General features: G+C 40.9%; 1 protein-coding gene across 1 annotated transcript in view; it reads right to left on the bottom strand.

Moving 5' to 3' along the window:
• Positions 1 to 15,464, bottom strand: part of Cenpe (centromere protein E) — a 60,978-nt gene that overhangs the window by 19,385 nt on the left and 26,129 nt on the right. The window contains exons 25-36 of the mRNA NM_173762.4: positions 14,208 to 14,399; positions 13,050 to 13,208; positions 11,803 to 12,093; positions 11,524 to 11,679; positions 10,278 to 10,556; positions 7,511 to 7,669; positions 7,055 to 7,339; positions 6,531 to 6,818; positions 5,928 to 6,086; positions 5,493 to 5,774; positions 4,342 to 4,500; positions 2,474 to 2,734 (exon numbers count right to left, since the gene is read on the bottom strand). Coding sequence (NP_776123.3) covers positions 2,474 to 2,734; positions 4,342 to 4,500; positions 5,493 to 5,774; positions 5,928 to 6,086; positions 6,531 to 6,818; positions 7,055 to 7,339; positions 7,511 to 7,669; positions 10,278 to 10,556; positions 11,524 to 11,679; positions 11,803 to 12,093; positions 13,050 to 13,208; positions 14,208 to 14,399 — 2,670 coding nt within the window. The remainder of the gene's footprint in view (positions 1 to 2,473; positions 2,735 to 4,341; positions 4,501 to 5,492; positions 5,775 to 5,927; positions 6,087 to 6,530; positions 6,819 to 7,054; positions 7,340 to 7,510; positions 7,670 to 10,277; positions 10,557 to 11,523; positions 11,680 to 11,802; positions 12,094 to 13,049; positions 13,209 to 14,207; positions 14,400 to 15,464) is intronic.

The raw sequence follows: 15,464 nt of genomic DNA, 5'->3' as shown, positions 1-15,464 counted from the left end.
AATGCTTTTCAAAATCATCACAGCCAAGGAACCAGAATCTTACTCTTGCCTAACGTCTGTGCCTCCCTCCAAGCAGAACCACTGTTCATTGGAATAGTTGATGAATGATTTCATGGATAGGTCATCTAAATACACACACCATTTCTTAAATGGATGTAACCTGTTCCCTGTGGGCTGAGAATGATGACAATCACTCAAGTCAAATAGCTTTGACCATAGCAGGAAATCTGCATCCAAAAAATGGTGCCTACAATTCATTCCTTGGCGCAGCAGAACTGTCAACTCTTAGCTTATCTACTATGGAGGTCAAATCCTTTGGTGATGTGAGGGACATTCAAGTACAGCCTTATTACAATGAACTCCAATGTCCAAAAACTGTTCTTATTTTGTGTTTGTACTACAGTAAGAGCCAAGATTTTAAACTCTATTAAAAACAAAACAAACAAAAAGACTTACGTTATTTATTTTCATTTATGTTCATTAAAAAAACTAATAGTGATATATTATTTTAAAATATACAGTTAATATATTTGGAGTTATTTAAAATTTACAGAGAAAAACATATGTATTTTCAGTATTGCTGTAGACAAACATCTACATAAGACTGTTCAATTGTTTTATATCAAACAACTTTTATAATACTTTTTTATTGTTACAATAGTTTATAAAATTTAAAGAATAAAAAATGAAAGGTATTGAAGGTTTTGAAGTGGGAGAGGGCTCTCTGGAGAAGTTGGGGTACAAAAGGGAAAGAAGAATGTGATGTAAGGCTATTTACTCAAAATATGTTTTTAAATGTTAACAAATTCAGATAAATTGAAATTAACTTTTTATATCATAATGCAGTAAAAACTTAAATCAAAGGGAAAAAGAGGTATTGTGAAAGAAATATTGTGAAAGAAAACCTTCCTTTTCATGTTTACTTTGCTTTGTTCTTTCTAACTTCAGCAGTGAAAGCCTGTTGATTTCTAGAAGTCTATTAATAGAGGAAATGGAGGCATTTAACCTTTGGCAAATGCAGTCTTTGAAATATCCTTTTTCACTTAAAATAATGTTAGCTTCTCTTTGCTGTCAGAGACTTAGAAGGGAAGCGGTGTACCTAATCAACCTTTTCTTAAGAATGAGGACTTTTCTGAGACGCACTGTGGCCTTTGTGTTTTTTTTTGTGTGTGAGAATATTTTACTATCAACAGAAGTTTCCAGAAAAGAAAAGGGGGGTAGTAGGCGAGAGGGGAGACCAACAACCCCCAATCCAGACATATATAACGCACTGGTAATTACCCTCAAGAGCCCAGTCTTATGGCAACTAAGCAGAGGACGATCTGATCTTACTCTTACTGTTAAGTTTATGTTTCCTCGGCATCCTTTTCCATTTTGAGAGACTCCTTTATCTTTTATCCTGTTTAGCTCACTGTTTTCTTATTGCTTTAAGGTTTTTGTAAACTTTCTTAATTAAATGTAACTTTTTTCACCAACACTTTGCATATGCAAATTCCGGGCCTCAAACTGCTTCAAATGCATTCATACACACACATATACATATATATATATATACACATATGTACATACGTATGTATATACATAAACATATATACACATACCAGGTATCTTTATCTGAAATGCTCAGTGTTTCAGATTTTACAGTGTTTGTAGTCTTGACTTTATTGGTTAAAAATCCATAATCTGAAATTCTCTCAAATTCAAGTTTTTGAGCTTTACTCTACCCAAAACCTTTTTAAAACCAACCACTTCTGATACCAAAACCCTCAGCACCTAGTTATGCATTTCATTATCTCTTCTTAATGAGTAATTACTTTTAATACACTTGAAGAAAAATCCGCACTCAGAAACGAGCTCTACAGCATGCCTGGGTACAAGAGGGCCAAAGGACCCGGAGTCTCAGCTCTGGCCCTACCTTTCCTCTCGGGGCTGCACCCACTCAACTCCAGGACTTGTTTTCTCTTTTTCTCTATCACTGTCTTTTAAGGTCAGTACCACATAAGTAATGCTAGGCTTAGAATTCCAACATATGGATGAATCCTGTATGCCCTACAGTTGGATGCGTGGCTGGCTTCTAGATTTTGGTCACCACAAACCACTCTGCTCTCAACAAGGTTCTATTCTTGCCCAGTCAGCGAATACACTGGTAAGGTCAATCTTGGAAGTGACACTGCTGAACCAAACATACGGAATGCAGAGACACTGCTGAGCTGCAAAGACGCCGGCTCAGCAGTAGAGAACACTAGCTGTTTCCAGTTCCAAGAGACCCAACACCCGATTCTAGCCATTGCAGGTACCAGATACACAGACAGACAGACAGAAAGACTGACACGAGAAAGAGAGAGAGAGAGAGAGGGAGAGGGAGAGGGAGGGGGGGAGGGAGAGGGAAAGGGAGAGAGAACGCCTGCGCAGGAGCGCACCTACGGATCCTGCATCTTCAAGAGTGGTGTCTCTAAACAGGACGCACACTTACCTTAAGCATGGCTTCTCTCAGGTTGTCCTTGAGCTGGTCTCTCTCCATTCTGAGTATCTCCTCAAGTTTCTTTAGATCATCTCTTTCTTTTCTTACAGATTTCATTTCTTCAAGGTTCTCATGAATCTTCTGAGCGAGATTTAAGTTCTCCATCTCTATCTTACTCAGAGTTAAGCCCTGCTCCTTGAGCTCCTTCTTGGCTTCACTGGCATCTGCTTTTAACTTAACACGTTGACGCTCACTTGTCTTAAGTTCTTGAACCTGAAGACATGAAATCATGTTAGGTTTCAGACTCTTTTAAAAGAAACCTTGAATTTTGATTTTTTTAGACTTAATTTTTTATTATTGCTTTATTTTATGGATTTATTTTAGGGATTTTGGCCTACTTGTTAGTCTATATACCGCATGGATACAGGTACTCATGAAAGTCTTCCAGAAATGGAGGGCGAAATGGAGGGAAGACTGCTGTGAGCTGCCACATAGGTTGTAAGAATCAAACCAGCATCCTCTAAAGAGGATTACTGAGCCATGTCTCCAGCTCAGAAACCTTAATTCATTTTCCATTGTGTGTGTGTAGGTGAGGCGCTCACTATAAGGAGTGTCTGGAGTTGGAGGGCCAGGTTTTGAGCCACCTGACATGGATACTGAGTCGCTTAGCTGCTGAGCCATCTCTCCAGACCAGGTCATGAACTATTTTAAAAGAAAGATGAAGAACCCTTTTTGCTGAGAGTGGTCATGCCTGCCTTTACTCTCACTATGCACAAGAGTGGTCACACCCGCCTTTACTCTCACTATGCACAAGAGTGGTCACACCCGCCTTTACTCTCACTATGCACAAGAGTGGTCACACCTGCCTTTACTCTCACTATGCACAAGAGTGGTCACACCCGCCTTTACTCTCACTATGCACAAGAGTGGTCACACCCGCCTTTACTCTCACAATGCACAAGAGTGGTCACACCTGCCTTTACTCTCACTATGCACAAGAGTGGTCACACCTGCCTTTACTCTCACTATGCACAAATGCGGTCACACCCGCCTTTACTCTCACTATGCACAAGAGGTGGGAGAGAGAAGTTTCTAAACTGACTGAGACAGTGATCATTCATATCAATGTTCTGCTAAAGGCACCAGTTCTCTTTTGAGGTATAACACACACATAAATACACTAATCTTAATGTAGAGCTCAGTTCGTTCTTCTTTGTTTCCTAGACAGGGTTTCTCTGTGTAGCTCTGCTATTCTGGAACTTGTTCTGTATACCAGGCGGGCCTCGACCTCAGAGATCTATCTGCCTCTGCCTCTCAAATGCTGGGACTAAAGATGTGTGCCAGTACTGCCCCGCTCAGTTATTCAGCACACACACACACACACACACACACACACCAACCACACACATAGGTAACTACTCTCAAATGCTGGGACTAAAGATGTGTGCCAGTACTGCCCGGCTCAGTTATTCAGCGCACACACACACACACACACACACACACACACACACACACACACCAACCACACACACACCAACCACACACACACCAACCACACACACACCAACCACACACATAGGTAACTACTCTGACCTTTAGCATCCCTGTCAGTTCTGTTTTCTTTGAACTTCAGATAACAATGTAGTCATCCATTCACCTGCTGGTATTTAGGTTGTTTTCATTTTCCCACTATTGCAAATGAAGCTGCTATGAATATTCTTGTAGACTGTTTAGAAGAATTTTCTTTGTCTTTTTCTGTACACACCCAAGGAGCAGAAACACCAGGCTTACAGTGAACACCGTCCAACTGTTCAGTGTGGCTGAACCTTTATGCCCCCAAAGGATTTAAGGCATGAACAAATGAGATGCCCAGTCAATACCTTTTCTTGTAATTTCATGTTTACATTTTCTAACTCCATTTTCATATTTGATATTTCCTCTGTCTTCTCAGACATAGTCTCCATGAGTCGGTCAATAGTTTCTTGGTGCTCTTTTAGATTCATGTGAGCAATTCTTAGTTTCTCTTGATTTTCCAGATCCTTAAAAAAAAAGGGACATATTTTAACATTAAGAATCATTTTAAAAATTAAGTGATATATTTCCTTAGTAAAAACAATCGTGTTTTTCTTTTTTTTTGTTGTTGTGGACCTGGTGACTGAACTCAGGACCACTGTACAAGCAAGCAGATATTACTGAGTGTTACTATCAGTCTGCTTTTCTTTCAAAATATTTACCTCAAGTCACCACCACCCCCGCCAGCACCACCACTCGTGTGGGAGCGTCCCCTGACGTCAGTGGACAGTCTATGGTGTCTGCCTGCCCTCCCTCCTTCCTTCCTTCCCACAGACAGGCTCCTGCCCTCCCTCCCTCCTTCCTCCCTCCCACAGACAGGCTCCTGCCCTCCCTCCCTCCTTCCCTCCCACAGACAGGCTCCTGCCCTCCCTCCTTCCCTCCCACAGACAGGCTCCTGCTCTCCCTTCCTCCTTCCTTCCCTCCCAGAGATGACTGAGTTCCTGAGACTGAGCTCAGGTCATCAGGCTTGTGCAGCCAATGCTTTACCGGATAAAGCCCATCACGGGGCCTGCTGTTACACCTTAGGAATCCTCACTGTTAAAATCAGTCCTTTTCTTCCCATTTCCCCAGACTCCTACTCTAAGAAGCCAACACACTGCACATAATTTACTCACCAAACTGCTTCCTGCGTAATGTTTTTCTGAGTTGCAGAACACGATACTGAGACAGATGATTTTTGTACAACGTTTTGGCATATTGCTTGTACTTACCAGTTTCTTCCTAAGATACACTTAGGCCACTTCCTATTTTCAACATCAACTTTAGGGTCTATTCATGCATATGTTTATGTATACACTCATGTACATATATATCTAACAACAGAATCTAGATATATCTAGGATAAAATTCTATAAAAAAGTGCTGAATTCAAAAAGTTTAATATCAAATTGCCTATCTAAACGACTTATTGTTCCTGGGTGGAGACTCAGAGACCTGCCAGAGAAGAGCAGGGACTTACCCTTGCCTCTGTTTGCTGAAGACTTTTCCGTAGCTGGTCTCGTTCTTCCCTGAGGGCTTCATCCATAATTTTTAGGCTATCATTTTCCTTAGTGACAAGTGTTATTTTTTTAAGGTTTTCGTTAAGTTGCTGAGTCAATTCTAACTTCTCTATTTCTCTGCTTTCTAGAGTCGAACTCTGGGCTTCGAGCTTCTTCTTCAGTTGCTCCATTTGATCCACGGTTTCTCTGAGATCAGCTTTTACTTGAGAAAGTTGATGTTCTTTTTCCCGGAGATCTTGGTTCTTAAGATAATCATATAATAAGTTAGAGTGTTGGACAAACGGACAAAAAAATACAAACAACAGTCTTAAAACTGAATCAGCACACGTGAGCCTTCAGATTTAGACATGATCACATCCTGTTTCATCATGGCGATTATTCAGATTAAAGAATACCTGAGCTTCTACAACGGCATTTGTGTGCTTTAGGTCCCCTTGAGTATGTGATATTTCATCTGTGTAGTCAGACACCATCTTTCTGAGCTTGTTGATAGTTTCCTGGTGCTCTTCCAGATGCACATGCGCAACTCTTAGCTCTTCCTCTTTTTCCATACCCTTAATTAGAGAAAGAAAGAAGACATGGATAGAAATACATTTCAAAGAGAAAGGTAAACAAAAGGAAGGGAAGTTCTCTCATCCTTCCTCTCTAAGGCCTCCCAAGGCTCCACTCCCTTGAGTTGCTTTAGATGTGACCACAGAATCTCAATAAACCACGGTCAGCCTATTTTTTCCCAGGTTAAGACACCGCCATGCCGTGTCACGCCCACTTTGTTAGCTAAGGTATTGAGTTCCATGACTAAAATCTGCTGTGCTTATTTTACCAGTCCCTACTAGTGAACAGTAAATATCTGCAACTATCTTTGCACAATTGTGTGAATGTGTACAATGTAAAAAGTAACATCTAAACTCTTCAGGACCAAGTCTATACTCCTGCCCACCCTGAAGCCCAGTGGTCTCCAGGACATTAAGGTTGCACCATGCCAGAAAGACGGCACTCACTTTAGTTACTGTTTCTTCAAGGCTCTTCTTCAGTTGGTCTCTCTCTACTGTGAGGCGCTCCTCCATGCTCCAAAGCTCATCTCTTTCTTTTGCTACAGATCTCATTTCCTCAAGGGTCTCATGAAGTCTTTGAGTCAAGTTTACATTCTCCATCTCCACCTTTTCCAGAGTTGACTTCTGGGCCTCCAGCTGCTGGTTCAAGTGGTCCATTTCACATCTGCTTCCTTGAGTCTCATTAATAGTCTTCATTGCAAGACATTCATACTCTTTGTTCTGTAGTTCTTGGAGCTGAGAAAATATGACAAGTTAGGTCTGAGGCACACACAGAAGTGGGTTTTGTCTTTTTTAAGAGAAAGGAAAAAATGTTCCTAAATCAAGGCAAAAGTTTTTATGTAGCCACCCAGGTGCACGTGAATAGTTTTAAATTCCTTTTTCTTTATCATCTCAAAAATATAATAGGTGGCACCAGAGCCATCTCAGCTTCACTCTGTTCCCCCAAGTCAGTAGCAGCAGCAGAGACTCACTTTTGAGCTGATTTCCTTCATGCTTTCTTTCTGCTGCTCACTTTCCACGTGAAGAGCCTCTTGCATTCTTCTCAGCTCTTCTCTTTCCTCCCTTAGAGTTTTCATTTCCTCTTGACTTTCTTCCAGTTGTGTATTCAGCCGCAGCCTGTCACTCTCTGCGTTCTGCAGTGCCGAGGCCTGGGCAAGCAGCAGCTCCCTGAGTTGCTCTAGTTCACTCATCTTCCCTTGAGCCTCGCTAGTTTCTTTCCTAGTAAGTTCTTCCTGTTTCTCACAGAGTTCTTGAACCTTCAAGCAAGGATAAATAAGTTATCAGCACAACATATACAGGTATATTCTCATATTCCCGCCCCCCCCCCCCCATTTTAAGGCAAAATACAAAATAGGTTTCACCATAATTCAGTATTCAAACACAGTCTCCTTCGGGTTTCCCCCCATGGCTTCTCCCCGTCAACTTACCTTTCTCTCCAGTTCAGCAGTAGTCAGCGCTAGTTGTCCTCGCACACTGGACAGCTCAGTTTCCCTCTGCGAGAGGCTCGTTATTAGGGTGTCAATCTTGTTCTCCTGCTCTTTCAGGCAACAACGAGCAAGGTTAAGTTCCTCTTCAGTTTCTAGATGCTTTAGCATTAGAGAAAATTATAAGATGTTTATAGAAATATAACCATCACATTATAACTAACTCCTTTTTGAAAAGACTTAGTCATAAGAAAAAGGTTTGCTTATAAAAGATCTTGAGAAATACAGTGCAAAGAGGAAACTATTTTATCTGTGACTTCTGAGATGCTGTGACTGCCCATGTTCTGCCTGGAGAACCTGTGGCAGGCACAGTAATTCACCTTTCTGCTTATAGGCATGCAACCACTACTGCACCCTGGTAGTGGTGACCAACAACTCTCTAATTAGACTTAAGACCTGCTCAACAAGATGGAAATAATATCTGGTACTGGAAACCTAAGTTAACTATTTAGGGCTAGTGATGTCATAGATCTTGGAGGATAATCTATAAATGTATCTTTACTAAACTAGCATAATCCCTAGCTGCATCCTAAATATTTGCTCTTTTACTAACTTGAGCATTTCTCTTCCTTCTCTCTGCCATTGTACTGTTCCTTGGCTGTCCAACCTCACTCATCCATTACTTTAGTAGTTGCACTGTCCTTCCTTTCCACATGGTGGGGCTATTTCTGTTTGTGCAGACCTTCTTGCATCTTAGGGGAATTCCATGACAATACATCTGATGACTAAATATAACAGATAGGACCCAATGGCTCAATACAGACTAATTTTTCCACACTCTCCCATTCCCCAGTTATTATGTTTTCCTATGTTTACACCTACACCCACCCACCCACATACAAACATTTTTTGTTAAACCTATATGTACAGGTATTTTGTCTGTGTACCACAACTGTGCCTGCCAGAAGAGGATATCAAAGCCCCTGGAACTGGAGAATAGATGGTTGTGAGTCATTGTGTATGCTGGAAATTGAACTTGGGTCTTATCCAAGAACAGCCAATGTTCCTGAGCCATCTCTTCAGCCCCAGTTCATGTTTTAACTAAGGGTCACTTTATCTCACTAGATAAAGGCTGGAGATAAAATAGTGCATCTTTTTGTTTCCTACACCCATGACTTCAACCATAATCATATTTTTAGAAAACCAGACAGATACTATGCTAAATCTCACCAGACAGAGGAGAGAGGCTATTCAGGACATTGATGTAAACTTACCATCATGGGTCATTAGGAAAGGCTTCCTAGGGGACAGAAAACAGCTGTAGAAGAAAAACATGGGTTCCATAAAGGTGTGTATATGAGTGCTGCAGGCAGGCGGGCAGATGGTCAGAGCATTAAAAGCTGAGCAGCACATAGGATTGGGAGAGAACATCACAGGACGGCAGGGGAGCAACCAGCAGGGCTGGCCATGCTCCTGGGACGCACGGCCCATGCAGTAGCTTCTAGTTTTTTAAAGAGCCACAGTATATAGTAAACAAATTAAAAAGGAAAACACTTTATGCTCAGATGGGAACTTTGTTAGATATGCATAAAAATGAACGTATTGGGGCTGGAGAGATGGCTCAGTGGAAGAAAGCACATGTTTAGGTCCTGGGCTCAATGCCTAGCACTCACATGGATGCTCATCACTTCTCTGGGTATCAGGCACATACGAGGTAAACAAGCAGGCAAAACACACATATGCATGAAACAAAAATAAATCTACAACAAAATGAATGTGGGGAGCTAGAAAGAGAAAATGGTGCATTAGGGTATTGGTAATATAGATAAAAAATGGGAGAGGTTTATTGTTGGTCACACACATACACGTACGTGTACACCGGCCCCCACCCCCAGGTTTGGAAAGTGCATTATAGAGTGAAGGGAAGTCAGAGTCAGAGCAAGAATGGTTTCCTGTTTCCAACAGCAGCCATGGAGACGACAGTAATAACTTACAGAGAAACGGGTCTGGCAACTTGTCCTGGGCTGCCCGTAATACAGTGCTGTCTCGGCTCCAGTCTAATACCCCTGCCTCAGTGCTCATTCTGACAAACCCTGCCTCAGTGCTCAGATCAGAGCTCCCTATCTCGAGGAATGGCAGGCAGTGGGGCGGGGTGGGAAGGTGTTTTCAAAGAAAAAACATTTTTTCTGGTTTATTTTTTCTGTGATTAAAGCACTGATCCTTCTAAGTCAATTTTGAATACTCAAGAAAAAAAAGATTCTGTTGTTTCATTGTTTCTTTATATTCAGTTGCATTTTTAATTATTCTGTTTCTAGTTACTCTATGATTAAGTAATATTTGCAGAAAGTTAATAGTGAGATTTTAACTGTGACACAAGCAATGTGTTTCTGAAATAGCACTAGTTAAGTAGGAAGAAGAACTTATTTTGTCCTAGCAAAGTGGTACACATGACTGTATCCTAGGACTGGGGAAGGGGAGGCCAAAGAATTATCAGTTTAAGACCAAGTTTGGTCACATGAGACTGTGTCTCAAAAACCAAAAGTAACCGGGCAGTGGTGGCGCACGCCTTTAATCCCAGCGCTTGAGAGGCAAAGGCAGGTGGATTTCTAAGTTTGAGGCCAGCCTGGTCTACAGAGTGAGTTCCAGGATAGTCAGGGCTATACAGAGAAACAGTGTCTTGATAACCCACCCCCCCAACCCCAAAAGAAACAAAACCAAAAAATCCAAAAAACAAACAAACAAAAAAATCAAAAGTAAACAAACAACTCACATTAGCCAAAGTTCTTCTGGCATCTTCTTTCAGCTGGGTACATTCGACCTGAAGTGTTTCCTGTGTCCTTCTCAGGTCTTCTCTCTCTCTAGTGAGACAGCTGATCTCCATCTGACTTTCTTCAAGTTTCTTGGTCAGCCTGAGGTTTTCTATTTCTATGCCCTCCATTGTCATGGAGTGCACTGTTCTGGAATGTGCTCCCACTGGCTCCAGTCCGTTCACTTTTTCTGCACTGTGCCTGGCTTCTTTGACAACAGGAAGCAGCTCTTGCTCTGGAACCTTGTGACATTCACAAAGCACAGGTTACGGTCTAGAGATTACAACTTTTAGATGGAAAAGGTCAGGACAATCTTATCAGCAATGACAGTGACCTTGAACCTTACAGTCTCCCTTGGATCACAAGCCTCTCTTCTGCACTCACTCTTACTCCCTTTTGATTCTACCTACCATCTAGTATGTCAGATTTTCTTGTCAGCTTAGACCCAAAGTGAACCAATCCTTATATAATATATCATCACAATATTAACTCAGTGAGTTACAGGCTTAATTTCTAACTGGTTCCCGAATTATAAGCAAATAAAAGTTGTCATAGGTCCTTGTGAATATATGTAGTACATATAGTATACTTTATATATGTATTGTGTGTATATGTGTGTATACATACACTCCCCATCCTTTGCTGAATCCAAGTTTTCTGTGTGTGCACACTGACTCCCCATTCATCCTGGTTGCTAATGGAGCCATGTAACTTTGCATATTTCTATAGGCACGACATTAGAATCGAAGAATTGTTTAGATGTGTATACACATTGAGAAAAAGAACCATTTTATTATACAAGTTTCAATGCTTGGCAGAAAGTAGTTTTTAAAACTGGACTGGCTCAGTTATCCCGGTGTCACGGTGGCTTACTCGTCTGACTGCTTACTTATTGCTATTTCCTTCGACTACAACCAATATGGGTCTTTCTTTGTCCCTCTGTTATCACTGTTTTTCTTTTTAGGGACAGGGTCTTCCATAGCTCAGGCGAGCCTCAAACTTTCTGTGGAGTCCAGGCTCATCTTGAACTCCTGATTCTCCTGCTTTACCCTCAAGTTCTGAGAGTGTACGCTGCACCAGCCCAGACTGTGTCTGCCACAGTAGACAGCTGCTGAACTCTTACCCAGTGAATAAATTGCAACTATGCATCTATTTTCCTTCCAAGGAGAAAGAAGACAGAAGTGGAGAAGGCCATGAAGACATGGATACCTCTCCTTGTAGCTCAGGGGCGCTTTTTGCCGTGTCCTGGGTGCTTGCTCCTTGTGCTTCGTTTTCAGAAATGCTTCCTCTTAGCTCTGTGATGATTTCCTGGTACTCTTTTAGATTCGCGTGGGCAATGTTTAGTTCTTCTTTTGTTTGTAGGCCCTTGTTCAGTAAGTGAAATTTAAGGAATTTTGTAGTATTCACCCAATACTGCCTCCCTCTTTTCAGTAGAATAGGTTATTAAAGAAACATTTACCAGATAAAGAAATGGCTGATATTACTTACCGCGGCTTCTATTTCCCTTGCATATTCTTTAAGTTGCTTCTTCTCTATTTCAAATGACTCCTGCAATTCCTTTAGATCATTTCTTTCTTTGGTTATAGATTTCACCTCCTCATAACTTTCATGAAGTCTCTGAGCTAACTCCAGTTTCTCTGTCTCCACACGCTCCAATGCCAATCCTTGGTTCCTGAATTCATTCTGTAAGCTTTCCATGTCAATCACCTTTGCCTGCAGCTTACTCATAGCTTCTTGTGTACTAAGAAGTTGCTGCTGTGTCTCTTGGAGTTTCTGGTTCTTAAGAGAAACAATTTTTTATAATTATCATGTTGCTGATATTTGGTCAGATTTTTATGTAATACCATTAACAGAGCACCGTCTACCACAATGGAAATGGATATGCAGCATTAGCAGTAATAAGCCCTTAGACATAATGCTTATGGTGGGTTAAACAATTCAAGACTATCTACAAACTCAGAATGTAAACCTGTTTGGAAAGGGGACTTTTACAGATATCATTAGGTTAAACAGCAAGGCTAGACTTTGGATTACAGTGGACTAGTGGAGTTCCAGGGCAGCTTGGAGATACCAGATACCAGTCAAAGCAAAAAAAAGAAAGGGGGGGGGGGGAACTCTACCCTAAGCCAACAAAAGGAATGACACTGACACTTCAACTTTTAAAGATTCTGCGAGTCAGGGGCCAGCTTGGTCTGGGTAATAAGTTCCAGGACAGGCAGAGCTACATAGTGAGACCCTGTCTCAAAGAACAGACACCACAAACAAGAAGGAACGGTAACAGAATGCATTTCTGTCTTGTAAGCCACTTTATGGTAATTCTGGTATTACCTTGGAAACTTACATAATTTGATCAATGGAGTAAGGTGAAATGAAAAAAATTAAACTAAAAAGCCAAGAGACTAGTTAAGTATATAAACATAAGTTCCAAACAATCATAATCCCCCATGATATAAATAAGTGAATAATATACACACATAATTTGTTTATTTAGAGACAGAGTCTCAGTCTATAGCTCAGGCTGACTTAGAACACAGTAGGAAGCCCAGGCTAATAACATATTTACAGAGATCCCCCTGCCTCAGCCTCCAAACTGAGTCACCATGCCTAGCTTCCCATAATATATATCAAACTGTTAGCATTCTTCAAGTTGGAGATATTAAGATTAGAGGAATCAGAATTCATTAGCAAAATGTGCAGTCAGAACAAACAGTCGGGAAGAGAGTGTGGGAGTTCACCTTTTCCTCTAACTTCTCTTCTGTTTTTGCCAATCTTTCCTGCGTCCTGGAGAGCTCCTGGGTCTTCTCGGTGGCATGATCCTTTTCCTGTGCAGCTACCTCTTGTTGTCTTTTCAGTTCATCTCTAAGAATTCTTAACTCTTCCTGGTTTTCAATACTCTAGAGTTAAAAAAATACTCAGAAATGACTTTTGACTCAAAAATGAAGAAATCCAAGTGCAACTACAGAGCAAAAGGCAGCTGTACAGAGATGTCAGTATGCTGTCAGTGGCCAAAGAGACTAAAGCCACATTTTTCCTTTGAAGCTTTCATGACTGGATTCAAGCACTGATCAATGATGGTTCCCACTCTTTTCTGGCAGATGTGGTTTAATTCATTATTAAGATCATATAGCACCATGCTTGTATATGAAGGTCAACAAAACATATCAAATTAGGGAAAGAATATACTTTGTGTTTGCATGTTAATTTTCATTCAGTTTGTTGATAAACCAGACAATCCTAAATATAGAAAATTAAAATAGCATAAAGTGTCAGGTGGTATCGTATCCACAGTGAATTTCCAAAATTATTAATTTCAACCCATACAGATTTATAGGGCCTTGTAACAAATACAAAACTGAGCCAGATATGGGAATACTGACAGACATCAATGATTTAAAACAAAACTAGAAGCTACAATAGTAAAGAGAAACATTCAGGAACATACTTAACAAATTACGTATAATAGCCATCAACTATAACACAACCTTAAGGGACTAAGTCACTAGGGTTTCCATGGCTACTCAGCTTACGAAACACGCTCAGTATCTTCTGTTACTAGGGCAAGGTAAAGTAAAATAGGCTCATCACCCAGAGAGCGGCTAAAGTCAGACTGTAAATAAATACAAAGTGCGGGGGAGGGGAGGGGAGCTACCAGAATTCTCCTTGTTGATGGGGATATCAAATGGTAGAACTGATCTGGAAATCAATCTGGCAAGTTATTACCAGGTGAACACAGAACACCTAGTAGTTCTAACTTAGGCAGAGACATCTGTCAAGTCATATAACCATCTATTTCCATGATGTATTTACTGTATACAGATTATACCCAAATAATGTTACTGAGATCTAAAATAAAGATACATATCTATGGCTAACTATAGAGAGCTAGATCCTACCATTTCGATATTTTCCTTTAGGTCCATCTTCAGTTGTTCCTTTTCTGCTCTAACACTTTCCAGTGTCTGTTGGAGTCCGCTATTCTCCTGCATTAGAGAGTCGATTTTCCTCTGTTCCTCAGTTACCTCATTGTCCTTACCACCACCAAGCAATGTGTGGGCACTCTCATTCTGTTCATCTATGCCATCCATCTAAAACAGAAATGCATTGAAGAATTTAAGTAGTTAACAACTACTTTAATATTAGTAAAGCATCGCTTATATTCAGTACAAAGTACTAGTCTCCTATCAACACACTGACTCTCTTCTGCAACCCTTAGGAGGTGGGTATTATTATTATCCATATTTGGTGATGATGGAACTTAAATTTGAGAGAGGTAAACTCATTTATGTAAGATCATGCAGAGAGCATACAGACAGCTAGCTTTGGGTTCAAGTGGTCTAGTGCCAGAGCTGGTATTCTTAGGCCTGTTCACTGGCCAGAAGTGCCCAGGTGGCAGCTCACACTGCAGTTTTCATGTGTGTGAGGGAAACCAACTCGGTGTTCATTCATTTATTCAAACTGATTAGATAATCAAGACATATGCCCTTCTTGTCTATGTATCTTTCTTAAATACTTCCCAAGTTGTATGATAGTATTTTGTGCTACAAAAGGGATGTTGAAGACATCACTTACTTCCCTGAGTGCTGACGGTTGGAATAAGAAGAAAATACTTTATTCCAAAGTGGGGAATGTGGCCTAGAGTGAGCGAGCTGGCCTTGCACTGATTAAAAGGAGAGAGGGAGCCAAGCCTCATCTGTCTTTGCTTCCTGAATAGGAACAGGATGAGACCTCACATTTGTGCTGCCATAACTTCCCCAACATGGTGGGTTATACCTTTTATACCGTGAGGCGAAATAACAGATGGCGCCTTAAACTGCTTTGTTACACTGTTTTGTGATAGCAGCAAGAAAGTGACATAAGTAATACGTGTTAGAGATAATACATGTGTTTTGATAAAATGATTCCCTGGGCAACTGAGTCAACAGGGTGGAGTGGCTTGGCACCCTCTTCAAGCTTAAAAGAGGGCTCCTGTAAAAGGTCCAGGCTTCTAGGGGTTTTGATAGATTGTTCATGATCTTGTTCGTATTCAACTCTCCTGTGTCGTCTAGTCTCCAATTCTGTCTTCCTATCCACTGAGAGGTTTTATAAATACCTTAAAAGACTGCTGTTACCTCAGGCTTTTATATCAATCATACTTTTTCCTGGAAATATTT

This window comes from Mus musculus, chromosome 3, assembly GCF_000001635.26.
Source record: "Mus musculus strain C57BL/6J chromosome 3, GRCm38.p6 C57BL/6J".
NCBI classification, from domain to species: domain Eukaryota; kingdom Metazoa; phylum Chordata; class Mammalia; order Rodentia; family Muridae; genus Mus; species Mus musculus.
Note: the sequence above shows the minus strand (reverse complement) of the source record. Positions and strands in the feature narration are given on the sequence as shown.